This window comes from Balaenoptera musculus, chromosome 1, assembly GCF_009873245.2.
Source record: "Balaenoptera musculus isolate JJ_BM4_2016_0621 chromosome 1, mBalMus1.pri.v3, whole genome shotgun sequence".
Lineage (NCBI taxonomy): Eukaryota > Metazoa > Chordata > Mammalia > Artiodactyla > Balaenopteridae > Balaenoptera > Balaenoptera musculus.
In genome coordinates, this window is record NC_045785.1 from 152,755,581 (window position 1) to 152,772,359 (window position 16,779).

The 16,779-nt window shown below is 47.7% G+C and overlaps 1 protein-coding gene across 1 annotated transcript; it reads right to left on the minus strand.

The window, feature by feature from the left end:
- Nucleotides 1–3,391: 3,391 nt before the first annotated feature.
- Nucleotides 3,392–14,187, minus strand: AVPR1B (arginine vasopressin receptor 1B). The gene is made up of 3 exons (XM_036853029.1): nucleotides 13,245–14,187; nucleotides 9,093–9,473; nucleotides 3,392–3,443 (listed from the first exon to the last, which is right to left on the minus strand). Exons 1-2 carry the CDS (start codon nucleotides 14,185–14,187, stop codon nucleotides 9,145–9,147), a joined length of 1,272 nt encoding a protein of 423 aa, XP_036708924.1. The 3' UTR covers nucleotides 3,392–3,443; nucleotides 9,093–9,144.
- Nucleotides 14,188–16,779: the final 2,592 nt, after the last annotated feature.

The following is a 16,779-nucleotide window of genomic DNA, read 5'->3' on the forward strand; positions in this document are numbered from 1 at the left end:
TACAATGAGAAGTCTGCAACCCAGAAGAGGACACTCACCAACCATGCTGGCACCCTCCAAAACTATGAAAAATAAATATCTGTTGTTTATAAGCCACCCAGTCTATGGTACTTTTTATGGAGCCGTAGGAACCAGGACATCTCCTTAGAAAGCTTTTCTTCTTTTTATTCTTCCAGTTTTACTGAGATATAATTGACATACAGCACTGTATAAGTTTAAGGTGTACAGCACAATGATTTGACTTACATACGTCATGAAATGATTACCACGATAAGTTCAGGGCACATCCATCGTCTTGTATAGACACAAAATTAAAGAAATAGAAAAAAATGTTTTTCCTTGTGAACTCTTCACTCTCTTAACAACTTTCACATAGAACATACAGCAGTGTGTGATAGATTTATCACGTAGTACATTGCATCCCTAGTACTTACTATCTTGTAACTGAAAGTCTGTACCTTTTGACTGCCTTTATCCAATTCCCCTCCCACAACTCCCACCTCTGATACCACAAATCTGATCTCTTTTTCTATGAGTTTGTTTGTTTGTTTTTGTAGTATAATTGACCTATGCACTATGTTAGTTCCTGTTACACAACATAGTGATTTGATATTTCTATACTTTCAAAATGATCACCCAGTCTAATCACCCTCTGTCACCATACAAAGATATTATGTATTATTCCCCACACTGTACATTTCACACCTGCAACTCATTTATTTTGCAACTGGAAGTTTGTATCTCAATCTCCCTCACTTATTTCTCCCCTCGCCTCACCCCTTCTCCTCTGGCAATGATGTGTTTGTTCTCTGTATCTATTACTCTGTTTATGTTTTGTTATGTTTGTTCATTTGTTTTGTTTTTTAGATTCCACGTATAAGTGAAATCATACAGTATTTGCCTTTCTTTGTCTGACTTACTTCACTTAACAGAATACCCTCTAGGTCTATCCATGTTGTTGCAAACTGCAAGATTTCATTCTTTTTATGGCAGAAAAAGATATACGCACTCCTATGTTCATGGCAACATTATTTGCAGTAGCCAAGATATGAAAGCAACTTAAGAGCCCATCAATAGATGAATAAAGAAGTGGCTATATATATACATATATACATGTATACATATATACGTGTATATATATTGTAAATGATATATCCAGTAAGGGAGATATCCATATATCTCCCTTATTCATATGTGTGGGTTCATTTCTGGACTCTCTATTCCAGGGGTCCCCAACCCCCAGGTCGCAGACTGGTACGGCAGACTGGTACCGGTCTGTGGCCTGTTAGGAACCGGGCCACACAGCAGGAGGTGAGCAGCGGGCGAGCAAGGAAGCTTCACCTGCTGCTTGCTCCCCATTGCTCACATTACCACCTGAATCATTGCTTGCATTACCGTCTGAACCATTGCTCACATTACTGCCTCAAACATTGCCCCCATTGCTCGCATTACTGCCTGAACCATCCTCCCACCCCTGTCCATGGAAAAATTGTCTTCCATGAAACTGGTCCCTGGTGCCAAAAGGGTTGGGTACTGCTGTTCTATTCTGTTCCATTGATCTATGTGTCTGCTTTTGTGGCAGTACCACACTGTTTTGATTACTGTAGCTTTGTATTATAGTTTGAAATCAGGGAGTGTGATATTTCCAGGTTTGTTCTTCTTTCTCAAGATTGTTTTGGCTATTCAGGGTCTTTTATGTTTCCATACAAATTTTAGAATTATTTGTTCTAGCTCTGTAAAAAATGCCATTGGTATTTTGATAGAGATGGCACTGAGTCTGTAGATTGCCTTGGGTAGTATGGTCATTTTAACAATATTATTTCTTTTTTTTTTTAATAAATTTATTTATTTAATTTTTGGCTGCGTTGGGTCTTTGTTACTGCATGCAGACTTTCTCTAGTTGCAGCAAGCAGGGGCTACTCTTCGTTGCAGTGCACAGGCTTCTCACTGCGGTGGCTTCTCTTGTTGCGGAGCATGGGCTCTAGGCACACGGGCTTCAGTAGTTGTGGCGCACAGGCTTAGTTGCTCCGTGGCATGTGGGGTCTTCCCGGACCAGGGCTTGAACCCGTGTCCCCTGTATTGGTAGGCAGATTCTTAACCACTGTGCCCCCAGGGAAGTCCCTAACAATATTATTTCTTTCAATCCATGAGCACAGTATATTTTTCCATCTGTTTGTGTCATCTTCAATTTCTTTCATTAGTGTCTTATAGTTTTCCAAGTACAGGTCTTTTACTTCCGTAGTTATATTTATTTCTAGATATTTTATTATTTTTGATACAATTGTAAATGGGATTATTTTCTTAATTTTTCTTTCTGATAGTTTGTTGTTAGTGTATAGAAATGCAACCAATTTCTGCATACTAATTTTGTATCCTGCAACTTTTCCAAATTCATTGATGAGCTCTAGTAGTTTTTTGGTGGCATCTTTAAGATTTTCCATGTGTAGTGTCATGTCATCCGCAAACAGTGACAGTTTTACTTCTTCCTTTCCAATTTGGATTCCTTTTATTTCTTTTTCTGGTCTAATTGCTGTGGCTAGGACTTCCAATACTATTTTGGTTAGAAGTGTTGAGAGTGGGCATCCTTGTCCTGTTTCAGATCTTAGAGGAAATGTTTTCAGCTTTTCAGCATTGAGCATGATGTTAGCTGTGGGCTTATCATATATGGTCTTTATTATGTTGAGATATGTTCCTTCTATAACCACTTTGTTGAGAATTTTTGTCATAAAGGAATGTTAAATTTTGTCAAAAGCCTTTTCTATATCCATTGAGATGATCAAATGACTTTTATTCTTCAATTCATTAATGTGGTGTATCACATAATTTGTGGATATTGAAAAATCCTTGCACCCCTGAAATAAATTTCACTTGACCACGATGTGTGATCTTTCTAATGTATTGTTAGATTAGGTTTGCTAGCATTTTATTGAGGAGTTTTTCATCTATGTCCATTGGTGATATTGGCCTGTAATTTACTTTTTTTGTGATATCTTTGTCTGGTTTTGGTATCAGAGTGCGGCTGGCCTTGTAGCATGAGTTTGGAAGCATTCCTTTCTCTGCAAATAATTTGAGAAGGATAAGCATTAATTCTTCTCTAAATGTTTAATAGAATTCACCTGTGAAGATGTCTGGTCCTGGACTTTTGTTTGTTAAGAGTTTTTTAAATTACTGATTCAATTTCATTACGGGTGATTGGTCTGTTCATATTTTCTATTTCTTCTTGATTCAGTCATGGGAGAGTGTACATCTCTAGGAATTTGTCCATTTCTTCTAGGTTGTCCATTTTATTAGCATATAATTGTAGTAATCTCTTTTGATCCTTTATATTGCTGTGGTGTCGTTTATAACTTCTTTTTTCATTTCTGATTGTATTTATTTGGGCCTTCTCTCTCTTTTTTCTTGATGAGTCTGGCTAAAGGGTTATCAGTTTTGTTGAAGCTTTTCTTAATGGGGAAAAAGAGATTCTACTGATTAGAGAGGCAGAATGAAGACTAACCACTACCAAAGTCAACAACAATGACACCATCTTTGCAAACAGAAATAAAACCCTACTTTTTATTGATCTCTTCTAAAAAGAAAAAAAAAAAAAGAGAATTCAAGAGTGTGCTGAAGAGATTCAGCAACAACACACCCAAGAGAGACTGGGCAGAGATACTGCTGAGACAGTTCCCATACCAGGAGAGGGGACAACTGCAGTAGCATGGACAGAGCACCTGCTTTCTGCAGAATTCTGGATAGGCCCTGGGAGTTAGGAGGATCAAACACAAAAATAAAACTTGAGCATGTGGATGGGGTCAAGGCATGTATGACCTAGTTGTGGGGACAGGCAAGAACATGTACAAAACAACATGTGACAAGGGAGAATTAACACAGAGCAATGAAACCAGAGCTCATCAATGTTTAAGTAGATTGAGTATAAGAATGTTAAGATCAGGTGGGCCTAATCAGAAAGAAACATCTCAGAGGGAGGTGGTGTCTCACCTCAGTTTAGGAAGAAGGATGGACAATTGATGGATGGGAGAAGAGGCAGAAGGAAAGGGAGCAGGCCTGACGCAATGGAGGGACTCAATAAATTCTCCAGGGACTGACCTGAACTGAACTCAGAAGCAGTGATGATACTTGGGAGCAGGATGTTGATGTCAGAGAAAACAGAGACAAGAATGCCACTGACCACCTGATTAAGGTCAATAGTGAACTTCTGCTATGATTGGCTTCAAAAGTATGACTTTCACGGCAGGTAAGTATATCATAGAGGTTAACATTAGCACTCACCCCAGTTGCTTATAAGGGGACGGCATTCTTGGCAACTGCTGTTTAAGAATAGAGTTGAAAGTGTGACTCCAAGTGACTTACAGAGGTTTGACTGACTATCAATGGTGCAGATGACTTAGATGACCTGATAAGTGAAGAGGAGGACTGATTTCACATCCTAAAGAGCTTGGGCCAATAAGCTGATGACTGGGGCCAGCTAACAATATGACCTGATCCTCATTGCTAGCCATGTTACTAGAAATAAAATGGCTTTTTGTTTGTGATACCTCTGTGAGCTTAAAGGGTTAGCTGCTTAAATCCGTATAAATGGTTGCCTGTACGAGTAATCACCATTTGAGGAGCACAGCTTCTGGTACAATGAAGTCACTCTCTCCCATGTTGTATGTCATCAGAACCTCCAGGGAAGAATCATGCTGCCCCACTCTGGGCTCCTCTGTGGATAAAGACTGGATACAATCTCTCCAAAACTATCTTATACCTAGGTACTGATAAACTGATTTGCTACTGACAACCAGTAGAAAGTTGATTACATGCCAATGATGAACTGGGAATACACAGTAGACTAGAGTAAATGTGATCTGTCTTCCATGAATTTTTATTCTAAAGGAGCAAGCACCCAATGCTCACCATAGAACTGAAGCAGAATTCCATGAGGGACACTAACTTATTGGCCAGCAAGACCCACAGGGTGAGGAGGTATTTTATGCTCAACATCAGTGGGATATTTGCTCTCAGATCAGGACAGTCTTCCTGGTCCAGAGGGGCCTCAAGAGGCCTTCTTACCCAAGCCCCTGGCCTCTAAACTAAACACATTATAATTTCCTCATTGAGGTCCCCTACCTCCCTCATACACTCACCCTTTCAGGAAGGAATTTCTATACTCAGGCCCTTACCCTGCAGAAGAAACCTCTTGTTCTTTGCCCCTCCTTGCCAAATACATCCTCTGTGAACTTAGACGAAAAGAACTGCACGTCCAAGTATCTCAACAGAGCTGGTCAAATGAGAGATCAAGACTCTAGAACTTGAGGGAAAGTTAGTATGGCATAAGAACTGGAAGATCCATGTGACTTTCCCAGTAGGTCCCTGTGGGTCATTACTGCTTCAGACACACTTTCAGCTCCACACTGCCACCATGTGGCCCCAGGGCAAATCCCAGGTCACTCTTGTCTCCTTCTCCCTCTTAAGTGAATGTAAGGGTACCAAGAAGGTGGTTCCCCGCCCCTCAACCTTCCCCTTGGCCCTGTCCTGTTCAAGGAGATCACAATTTTATTTTAGCTTACATATTCCATTGTCATTGCTCATAGGAAACAAAGATGCCGAGAAATCTCCTGGTTATTAAGTAGTTGTATTGGTCAATTTCAACCACATGTCTGGGTTCTGGACCCAGAAGTGAGTTGCTGTGGCCTAGGTTGAGGCTATAACCCCTCGATAGATAAAATACCTATTTACATACAAAACACAGAGTCATCTGCAAAATTACTGGCCTATACCAAACAACATAAAAAGCCATTCTGAGAAATGCCCACAGTCAAGCAATTAACCTCCTCCTTCCATCTTCTGCCCTGCCCACCCCCCAGACCCCTGCTCCCACATGGGTTCCATGGGACTGAAGTACTGTATTTCACAGAGTCCACAGGAAGGCATAAACATTTTACAAAATTGCTCAGCCCAGGGACAGTATCGCTCAGTTTTTCCTGGGGTGAGCTGTCAGAAATGAGATTGACCCAGAGAGCACGGGACCTCCTTCTTGCTTCCCACAAGGCCCACCTCCCTGGACCCTATCCAAGGCCCTGGCGCTGGCTCTGAATGCCTGTGAGAGCTTCCTACAGGGACTGCAAAAGCCATCATTCATAGATCCAGACAGGATCCTGCCATTTCCTTCAGGAGCCTCCTGGAATAGGCTCCTGAAGCCCCCAGCCCAGTGTCCAGCTGTTCCCCATTGCCCTCATCATAGGACAGCACTAGCTTTCTGGAAAAGGTCAATTGCAGCCTTTCCATGGGAGGAAGAGGGAGGGCCCCAAACCACCACCACAAGTAAATGTGCCCTCATGCGATGCAAAGCTGGAAATATAATAGTGGGATTATGTGCTACTCTTTGCTATAGAAGGCACAGAGTAGGCATGGAAGGGGCTCTAGCCAATCTTGATTCCAGGTCTCTTCTCGCCTCCCTACTATAGAGTCTCCTGGGCCCAGTGCCCTGGAAGTCACCCACTGGATGCAATCCCGAGCCAGGCCACTATCTTCTCTAACGTCAGTAGAGTGTTGTATAGTCTACAGCCTCACATCCGTGCCCTCCCAACAAGGCGGGCATCGTTATTTCTATTTAACAAATGAGGTGTCTGTTGCTCAGAGAGATTGGATAACTTGCCCAAGTTCAAACAGGTAGAAAAGAGGTGAGGGCTTCCCTGGTGGCGCAGTGGTTGAGAGTCTGCCTGCCGGTGCAGGGGACACGGGTTCGAGTCCTGGTCTGGGAGGATCCCACATGCCGCGGAGCGACTGGGCCCGTGAGCCGCAATTGCTGAGCCTGCGCGTCTGGAGCCTGTGTTCCACAACAGGAGAGGCCGCGATGGCGGGAGGCCCGCGCACCGCGATGAAGAGTGGCCCCGCTTGCCGCAACTGGAGAAAGCCCTCGCACAGAAACGAAGACCCAACTCAGCCATAAATAAATAAATTAATTAATTAATTAAAAAAAAAAAAAAATCAAGGTGAATACTTATATAACCAATAGTTTAAAAAAAAAAAAAAAAAAAAAAAAAAAGAAAAGAGGTGAGATCAGGACTCAAACCCAGGTTTGGGGGTACAAGGCCGGTGTCCCTTGTACCTCCCAGTCATCGTGATGAGCAAAGATTTACTTAGTACCTCCTACGGGCACCAGGGTCAGGAACTGTGGTCTGAAGTGGAAGCAGAGGAAGGAGCAACTTCAACAGCTCACGCTGGCATGGGAGGCTCCTCAGCCCAGCTCCATCAGGACAGATGGACAGGGAAGAAGTGGTTGGATGTCAGGGACTGACATTAGCAACAGGGTGCAGTGAAGAGAGACAGTGGGTTCCCACATCCACCTTGAGCCTTGGTCTCATTAGGGTTCTGTGTCCCGCTCTCCACTTCTCTAGTATTGAAGGGCTGGGGTGCTTTGTTCACTCACAACACTCAGCTTAGGTTCTTTTCTTTTAAGGAAGCCTAATGAGACTTCTTAGAGGTAAGTGGCCTCTTAAAGAAGTGTATCCCCAAAGCCACAGTCACTCCTCAAAACTTCCCTAGGAGTGGAGGGCAGAGAGTGACTGCTCCCTAGAGCGCTCTCAGGAGCTCTTAATTAGATCAGCAATCCCTACATTAGTAGGGGTTCATTCATGTGTTTAGTATAGTTCAAGAGTTTACAAACCACCTGCACACACACAGTCCTATTTGACCCTCATAATGGAGAAAGCAAGGCCATTGGTGGTGGCATGGTGGTAGAACCAGGACCCAGTTCTCCTGACTTCAGCTGATGGTCTTTCCACCATCAAGACCATCGCTTTGATTAGAACCAGAATCATGGTGGGGAGATTATCCCATGGTATAAATCCCACTGGGGATAATGAGGAGCAGGACAAAGCCTCAGATTCTATCTGCCAGGCTCTCTTGGCATCAGCATCACAGAACTGAGGGCAAAAGCGGAGAGTACGGCCAAGACAGGAACCAAAGTCACCAGAATTGAGTCAAAGGGCATAAATGTCATTGTCATGAAAATACAACAATTCTTCCAGAGCCTATTGGTTAGAACGTCCTTAGAGAACGCTTCTCCAGTCTTGCAAAGTCATGAAAGTTTCAATCTGGGAAACACCTTAGAGATCATCTCTGTTCTACAGGTGAGGAGCTGAGGCCCAGAGAGGGAGGTGACTTGCCCAAGGTCATACAGATACCCCACGGCAGAGCCGAGTTTCCAGTCCTGGGCTCCTGATTTGATCACGGCAAGCATGTGATTCGTGTGGAAGCTTTGAAGAGCCTCAAACAAATCCAGAGCCATGACTGAGTCACACTTTCTCAAAGGATGTCTCCTCTGTGCATCCCCAAGAGGCAGGAGCCATGTGGACCCCTTGAGGGGAGGAGGGAGAGCGACCAATCCCTGCTGCCTCCGAGGCTTCCTCCCACTCGGAATTTCATTGTGACCGTTTTCATCTCCTCCTTTCCTCACTCTTTCTTCTCACGCTCACCCCCCGTGGGTCATTCCACTGAGAATATGCAATACTTTGCCCCGTCACCCACCCTAACTCTAAACGGGGTGCGTGGGCAGAAGAGAAGTAGCGCTTGCAGAGTTTTTACCAGTTACCAGGTGTTGTGCTAACCCTGCATTTCCCTTCGGTAGACAGGTGGGCATAGCAGGCGAAGCCCTCACACCTATTCACTTTCTTCATTAAACAATCCTCTCTCTGCCAAAAAAAAACCAAAAAACAAAAACTTAGGACGCAAACAGGGTCCTTCTCGAAGGTTTTCACTCCTTCCCTCTCCTGGTTGAACTGGGATGCGCTAGTCAGGTTAGGATGGGACAAACCAGATAGGAGACCAGCCTCTGAGTCCCTGCTGCCTGTGGACCCCCAGACAGGACAGCCCTAGGCCTGTCAGATCTGGGGCACCACATCTACCACACGTGTGGTTCCCAGACACCCTGTGAATATGGCAGGATCAGGGAAGCAGACAGTCTGCTTCTCCCTGACTCCGAGCATGTGAGGTTGGGAGCAAACGACGGCAGCTGTGTAACCAAGAGTAGGAGCAGACATTCTGGCCTCCTCGCCCTGCCTCAAACTGGGCTCCCCTAACTCCAGCCCTGTGCTCCCAGCACTTACACCCAGTGCTGAGATGGGTAGAGGCCCTCTGCCACACTCCGGGGAGCGTTCCCTAAAAGATGCTGGTCTCGGTGATGGTGTCCCTGTCCACCTGCTCTTCACCCTTCAGTGGGTCTTCGGGACCCAGCCTCTGGCTGAGTCTGGGGCTGAGGCTGAGGGTGGGGAGGACACTGGAGCGGGTCAGAAGCATGGCGCGGCGGCTGGATGGGCTGCCGCTGGAGAGCTGCCTGCACATCCTGGGCCCCGGCCCCCCGCAGCAGGCCAGACGGCAGAGGGAACGTGGCCACAGGTGGCCGTTGAAGCCCATGTAGATCCAGGGGTTGCAGCAGCTGCTGAGGTTGCCCAAAAGCATGGAGATGGTGAAAGACACATTGGTTGAATCTGCCGAGAGAGAAGCACAAGAATTTCAGAGCTTGAAGAGACCTGGGAGAGAGTCCCGGTCCCTACTGAATGGAGAAGGAAATTGAATCCCAGAGAGGACCTGGGACTCACGTGGGGTTCTATAATTAGAAAGGAACAAAGCTGGGGCATGAACCTGGGACTCCTGACTCCAGAGTCTTGCCTCACTGATTTATTTGTTCGTTTTGTACTACAGGGTGACGACAGGATCCGAGGCTTGCTCTGAGTTGACTTTTAGAGGTGCAAACATAGTCCGGGACAGGACCGGCCCAAATAGGAGACACTGTCTTTGTTCCAAAACCTCGATCTTGAATCCCCTAATGGATGTACAGCTAGGATGAAGCAACTTCTATAAAACATACAGGAAAAATAACCATGATTCTAGCCAGGTTCAGGCACACCTCCATCCCCACTTATGTCATAGATTCGGGTGCACATTGCCTCCCGAATTCTCTCCTCCTTGACCCCTAGGGGTCAGTCCCAGTCATTCTGTCATTCAGTCATTTTGCATGTGAGTATCGACTGTGCCAGGTCAGTGATAGGGACCTGGTAGGGCGATCAGTGGAGCCTGACAGCCCTACAGGTCCCATGATGTCATCTCCAACTGTGCACCTTCTAGGTACAGGGCATCCAGGCATCCCGTTCCAGACCAGTACTTGTTCTCTGTCATCAGAAATTACATCCAAAGAATGCACCATCCTTGGCGGGTGGGGGAGCTAATTTCTCTCTTGGGCAGTCAAAATGTGAGAGTTCAAAGACTCTGATAAGATTTCTTCCAGATACAATACTCTTTCTGAAAATGGAATGAAACTTCTCATGACAACAGGAAAGCTGCTGGGATGGGCCCCGTCCTCCTGCTAGATGCAGCACGGCTACAGTTATGGCGTGGGTTGCATACTGAGTTACCCTGCTCTTCAGTGGAGGCTGTAGAATCACTGAGCACAATGCTTAAGCTGGAAGGAACCTTAGAGGTGGAATCACCAAATACAACGTCAGAGCTGGAAGGAACCTTAAGGGTTATGGCATAGACTTGAACCTAGGTCTTCCCTCTTCAAAGCAGCCATCCTGCACCCTGCCACCATTTCAACCAACAAACTCAAAGGCAAAGCTCAAGTGCCTGCTCTGTAAAGCACCATGAAATCTTCCCATACACAGATTTCTCATGCGCCTCTCCCGAGGGTATGCTCTCCAGTGCGGTACTCATAGCCCAAGAGAAGGGAAGATACAGGGTCAGAATGTTTGAGAGAAGGCTTGAATCATAGAGTTAGGAAGCTGAAGGCACCTGGGCCTGGATGGGCAGGTCTAGGGCACAGAAGTGAGGGCAAGGAGGGAGCATCTGTAAGTGGAGGAGGGACCATCTTCAGCAACAAACACAGCCTCCTTCAGGCTTGTCTGGGTTCTGGCCTGCTCCCCAGTTAACTTAATACCCAGGGGCTGCAGAAGACTTGGGAAGTTGCTTTGGCTAAGGGGTGGTATTCATCCTGTCTGCTCCATCCACATATATATGTAGTGCCTAGACTAGGCCAGAGACTTAGGGGTTCCAGAAGTTTCTTCACTTGGGAAGCATCTGTTTGATTTGGCCCTGTCTGAGCCAGGCCCAGTGCAGGGGCTGGAGATGGGCCCGGAGCACTGGAGTCTGCAGAGGCTTCACCTCTCAGCCCCCGAGGGCAGATCCACTACTAGTCCTGGCCAGCTGCTGCACTGCATTCTGACGGAAGCTCAGCTGACAGTCGGGGGCAGGGCCAAGGGCAAGGATACAGACAGCTTCTCACCAAAGACTCAGGGACAGGCGGCCAGGAGGCTAGTTTGCTGTGGAGGGAAACTGAGTGTACTGGAAAGTAAGTCTAAAGTAATGAATGTCAGCCCGACTCAAAGGTCCCAGAGGGCTTCCAATTTTCTGAGGGAGCACATTTTCTGAGGGATACTTAGTTCCTGTACTTCATACTCAGTGAGGCTCTTGGTAAGTGGTAAGTCACTGTATACATGGGTCTCTGGGACAGGCTGATGATGACAGTGAGTACAGCAGGCGAGCAGGAAAGCCTGCACTGGCTGAACGGCAGGATCCCCATCTTCTTGTAGGTTCCTTGATAAAGGGGTGAATGGCCTTCTCACCCCTGGTGCCATCAGCTCAGCTGTGATTGTTGGGAATAAAGCCATGCCACGGTTAAAGCTTGGCCCATGAAGACCTTGATTCCATTCCTGGCTCCATCTCTTACTAGCAGTGGCACTTCGGACCAGTTATTTCACCTCTCTGAGTCTCAGGTTACTCAGATGTAGAGAAGGTCACCCCGAAGTAGCACAAGGCCTGAATGTGTTTGACACTAGAAAGCCCTCCTTCCTTCTATTCTGTGCTTGACTAGAGCAGGGAGGTCCCTACAGGTGGTTAGGATTAATACGCTCATTGCTTTAAGGGTAATTTATAAATAGTCTCTGGTCCAGATTGGTGTCTGAAAGGTGGTTAAGAAGGGGTATGACGGGACTGTGAGAGTTCAGTATTGCTGTCACACTTCTCTCACAGGGTTGTGTTAACAACATGAACAGCCTTCCACTTACTTCATCTCTCCAGAAAAACAAAGCATTTGGCTTAAGTGTGTCCTAGGATGAGCAAAATGAGATTAGAAACAAAAGCACAGGGAAGGGGGACCACTCCCTAAGAGCTGGTAGGAAGTGGTAGCCAGGGTCTGCTGGCCAGTGAACCCTCGGGAAGCTTCCAGAGGAAACTGTGCACAGGGCTTCCCTAGGGCAGTCACATGCTGCACCCATTATATACCCCGAGCTGCGCATAAGATGTGATGCACTGCAGAGGACACAGTCACCCCTCTTCACAGACTTGTCCCCCACTTAGGGGAGCAGGAACAGATGTCTTTGAATACCTCTCTCCAACATTTTGGGTGCCCAGACACCGCGTCTACCTTTCTGAGGACAAGTTCACCCCCAAATGGCCTGACCATCTGGCAGTGTCTAAAACTTAGGAGGCTGCCATCTACCTCACTCCAAAAAATGACCAGAACAAGGCCTTCTATGTGCCAACCGGAACACAGTCCCATTTTGTTTTTCACGTAGGAGGAAGGGCCCTCTCCTCATCACTTTCAGAGCCAGGGTTATGGGGGCGTGGGGGGCAGGAGGATGTAGTTGAGGGAAAAAACGAGGAGGCACCAGGTTTGGGTCCTACTTTTCACTTTGCTGTGTGGCCTTGGGCAAGTCACGTTTTCTCTCTGAGCCTCTGCTTTCTCATTAGCAAGACAAAAGTGTTGAACTTGAAATTTCAGGGTTGTGCACCAAGGCTAATTCATTGAAAGTGGCTGTTGAGAAGGAGTTCAACATCATGTTCAGTTGCAGGGGGGAAGAGTGCTGAGAGATGTAGTTCATGGGCCACAAATTGCCATCCTGGATGGAATCATTTGAAAATCCCTTTCAAACATCTAGCAAACTGCGAGTTGCTCGGCCAAATCTACTAATGGTCATATATTTTTAGGGCCAAATAGTATTTTAAAATGTTTACATTAGTTACCAAAATTTTAAAATATGGAAATTCACGCAAAAGATACTCACGTGGCATCTTTTGGCTGGAAGGGAGTTGCAGCTGTCCCTTTTTACGTGGGACAGGCACCATCTTTCCTAACTGCTTCACTTATTTGTTACCTATGTGGCCTTGTGAGCCATTGTGACCCTGTGCTAATACTCCTGTGCTCTCCTCTCCGCAGTTTTCCACCTCGTGCTCCCACACCACCCCTCACCAGACCACACACTTGCCTTCATCAGGGGCGTTCTCGTCCCACACAGACCACATCTGGACGCTGAAGAAAGGCGCCCAGCAGGCGATGTAGGCCAGCACAATGACGAAGGTCATCTTCACAGTCCGGATCTTGGCCCGTGAGATGGTGCTGGTGCTGCTGACCCGGGATGGCAGCCCCCGTGTGGCTGCAGCTGGTGCAGAAGGAGGTGAGGGCCGGTTCCAAGTCCTCCAACCCCCTCCTTCTACCTTCCAGGCCCCGGTCTTGACTTTTAGGTTCTTACAGATTTCATGGCAGATGAGGCTGTAGCAGGCCGTGAGCATGGCCACAGGCAGGATGAAGATGGCCAGGGTGGTCCAGGTGATGTAGGCCCGTGGCCCCCAAGGAAAGCGGAAGTCTGCCCAGCAGTCCAGCACTCCAGAGCCCTGGATCACCTCTCGTAAAGAAAAAATGAAGACTTGAGGGAGGCTGAGGATGGCAGCCAGCAGCCAAGGAGCTGCAATGAGAGGGTAGGTGGACCGGCTGGGCTGCTGGAGGCTGCACAGGGGGTGACAAACGGCCAGGTAGCGGTCAAGCGTCATGGCCAGCAGCATGTAGGTGGAGGCGAACATGCTGAGCACCTGCAGGTACTTGATGGCCCGGCAGAGGGGGTCGGGGCCCTGGAAGCGGTAGGTGATGTCCCACAGCAGCTGGGGCAGCACCTGGAAGAGCGCCACGCCCAGGTCCGTCAGGGCCAGGTGCAGCACGAACAGGTGCATGCGGGAGCGCTTGCGGCCGGGCTGCCCCACCGTCAGCAGCACAGTCAGGTTGCCCCCTGTCGCCAGCACCAGGACAGTGGCCAGGACGCCGATCTCCACCTTGGCCAGCTCCTCATCCCGGCCCAGCCAGGGTGTGGTGGCATTGGGGACAGAGAGGGTGCTCCCGGGCGTGGGGCTGGTGATCCAAGGAGGCCCAGGATCCATGGTGGAAGTTTGCTGGGAGGGAACGGGAGGAAGGAGAGGGATGGATGGAGAGTGTGAGTGTGAGTGGAGAGGTTGGTTGAAGGAGATGGAGTGGGGAGGGGAAGTTTTAAGATGGAAAAAAGGAGAAGGTTGGGGATGACCGGGAAAAGGCTGAAACTGGGTGGAAATCGTTAAGAAGATGGGGGTAGAGAGGACGATGGAGAATGAGATAAGGAAGGAGAAGATGCTGATCCCAGAGAGGGGAGGGGGAACCCAGGAGCGAAGGGAAGGAGGGGTCAGGGAGGCAAGGTGTCAGGAAAGGAAGAATGGATGAGGCTGTGCACGGTGAGGCCTCTGGAAGGGAAAGAAGGCTGGGGCAGCTGGCACCACTCCCAAATCCACCCCAAATTCACTCTCTCCAAACTTTTCTGGAAGCGGAAAGCGGATGTCCCTAAGCCTGCTTGGAGGCGCGCTCCCGGCCATCGGTGTCGCCCGCCGGCCTGGAAGCCCCAGCCGAGCCCACGCGCCCCGGCCGGCGTGCGGCGACCAGCGGCAGCTGAAGCGCAGCGGCTCGGCCGAGCGAGTTTTATGCTCTAGCGCAGCCCGAGCGCAGCGGCCCCTCGGCGCGCCGGTTGGCTCCTGCAGAGGAGGGCGGAGTGACACCCACAGGAGGAAGGACCGAGAGCCTGGGTGGAGGGGTGGGGGTAGGTGTCGGGGGAGGGTCCTGGAGGAGGGACAGAGGGGGCGGTGGACCAGGGACAGGGAGCCTGAGAAGCGGACGAGGCGAGCAAGCGCTCACCAGCCGGCGCGACCCACGGACCCTCAGACAGACAGATAACCTCACCCTGGCTCGCACCTGGAACCCCCGGACTGTCTCCCGAGACAGGTGCACACCCGGGGGACGGGTGGTGGCCACCCACCTATGTGGGGACTCCAAGGCTGCCTGCTCTGTTGGGTCCCTGAACGGGGCTCCCCGTTAGCCCAGAAAGGTCCAAAATCTGCAGGGGTGGCCAGGTGGGCGAGGCAGGGCCCCAGACGGAGCCCTCGGCCCTTGGGGGTGACGTCAGACCACAGACTCTGGTGGAGACTTGGAGCCATAAAGGGGGGGAAGAAAATGCGAGGATGTGTTTGGAGAGGGGTCAGTGGTGGTGACGGGAGAGAGGTGAGGGTGGGAGCAGTTAGACCTGGAGTCCTGGGTTTCAGGGGAAGGTTTAACCCCCAGCCCCCCCCCACCCCCCGCGCCGAGTCTTTCACCAGCAGTAGCCTCAAGGCAGTTAACCACCCTGTGAGGTAGAAAACTGAGGCCGCAGAAGTCATGTGACTTGCTCTAGCCGATCACGGAACTAGTAAAGCAGTGTGCTTTTCCCAGAGCAGCCTTGACTAACAGCCAGTGTGTGAGAGGCACTGGAGCAATAAAAATAGACCCCCAGGGCCCAGAGGAAGCTTACAACTCAGCGGAGAAAGTAATGCGTGGTAGTGGTTGTGGAATTCACTTTGTTTTTAGTACACATAGGAGGTGGATTGTTGGGACTCTCCAGAGCAGATTAGAAGTGCCTTAGGAGTGACAATAGCATCGTCTACCACCCTCAGAAAGGCCAGGACCCATCATCGTACCAGAGGTCCCCTTGTCTTGCCTTATAATCAAACCAGACCCCCATTTACAGTGTCATCCACCCACCCACACACCCAATTAACATCACTTTTTGAAGAGTCTCTGTCCTGAACAGCCCACACATTCATCTCCACTTCATCCCACTCCACAGTTCAAACACTCACCATTTCTCACCTAAAATACCCTAGCATCCTCCTCTTGTGCTCTGCAGCCCAAGCCCCAACTTCTCAAGGATTTTGCTCTTTATGAATAATTATTTTAAGTCTCTCTACTGGATCACTCCCATCGGCAGGCAAACAAACTCTACTGCTGAGCATTTAAAAAACATATATATAACCCACCTCAGTCACTGGACCCCGACCTCCAGCTGTTATAATCTCTTCCCCTTGATGGCAAAACTCAAAAGGGCTGTCATTTCTTGATGTATTCATTTAAAATTATATATATTTAAACATATGTTTTAAAATGTTACATATTGCATAAATGATATCATACTACATATACTATTCTGGAACTTGCTTTTTAAATTCTACTTTATTTTTGAGATCAGTCCATGATAATAATAGGTCTAGTTTATTCACATTCGAGTATGTGAATATAAAACATTTTATTTATTCAGTGCCCTATTTTTATAGTTTAGGTTATTTCCAGCGGTTTTTTTTTCTATTTATTTTTTAATACTGCAATGAACATTCTTATATATGTGTCTTTGTGTTCGTGTGTGAGAATTTCTCTCAGGTGTACATAGAGAAGTATATGCTTGATATCAATATTGTTGTGTCATACAATGTATGAATTTTCAATTTGATAGGACCATATCTTAAATCTTAAATATTTTATCTCTAAATTTGTTCTACTGATTTATTCTCCCCCCAGCTGCATTTGAGTTTCTCACCATCCTCACAGCCAGACTTTTTAATTTTCACCTATCTGATAAGTATAAAATAGCATCTCATGTTGCTTTTAGTTTCTATTTCTCTGATTACTAAGTATTTTGAGTG

Excerpts from the sequence above, each read along its gene's own strand:
- AVPR1B (XM_036853029.1), bottom strand. The coding sequence starts at position 14,187 with ATGGATCCTGGGCCTCCTTGGATCACCAGCCCCACGCCCGGGAGCACC. Across the intron at positions 9,474-13,244 it reads CGAGAACGCCCCTGATGAAG|ATTCAACCAATGTGTCTTTC; the intron begins GCAAGTGTGTGG and ends CTCTCTCGGCAG.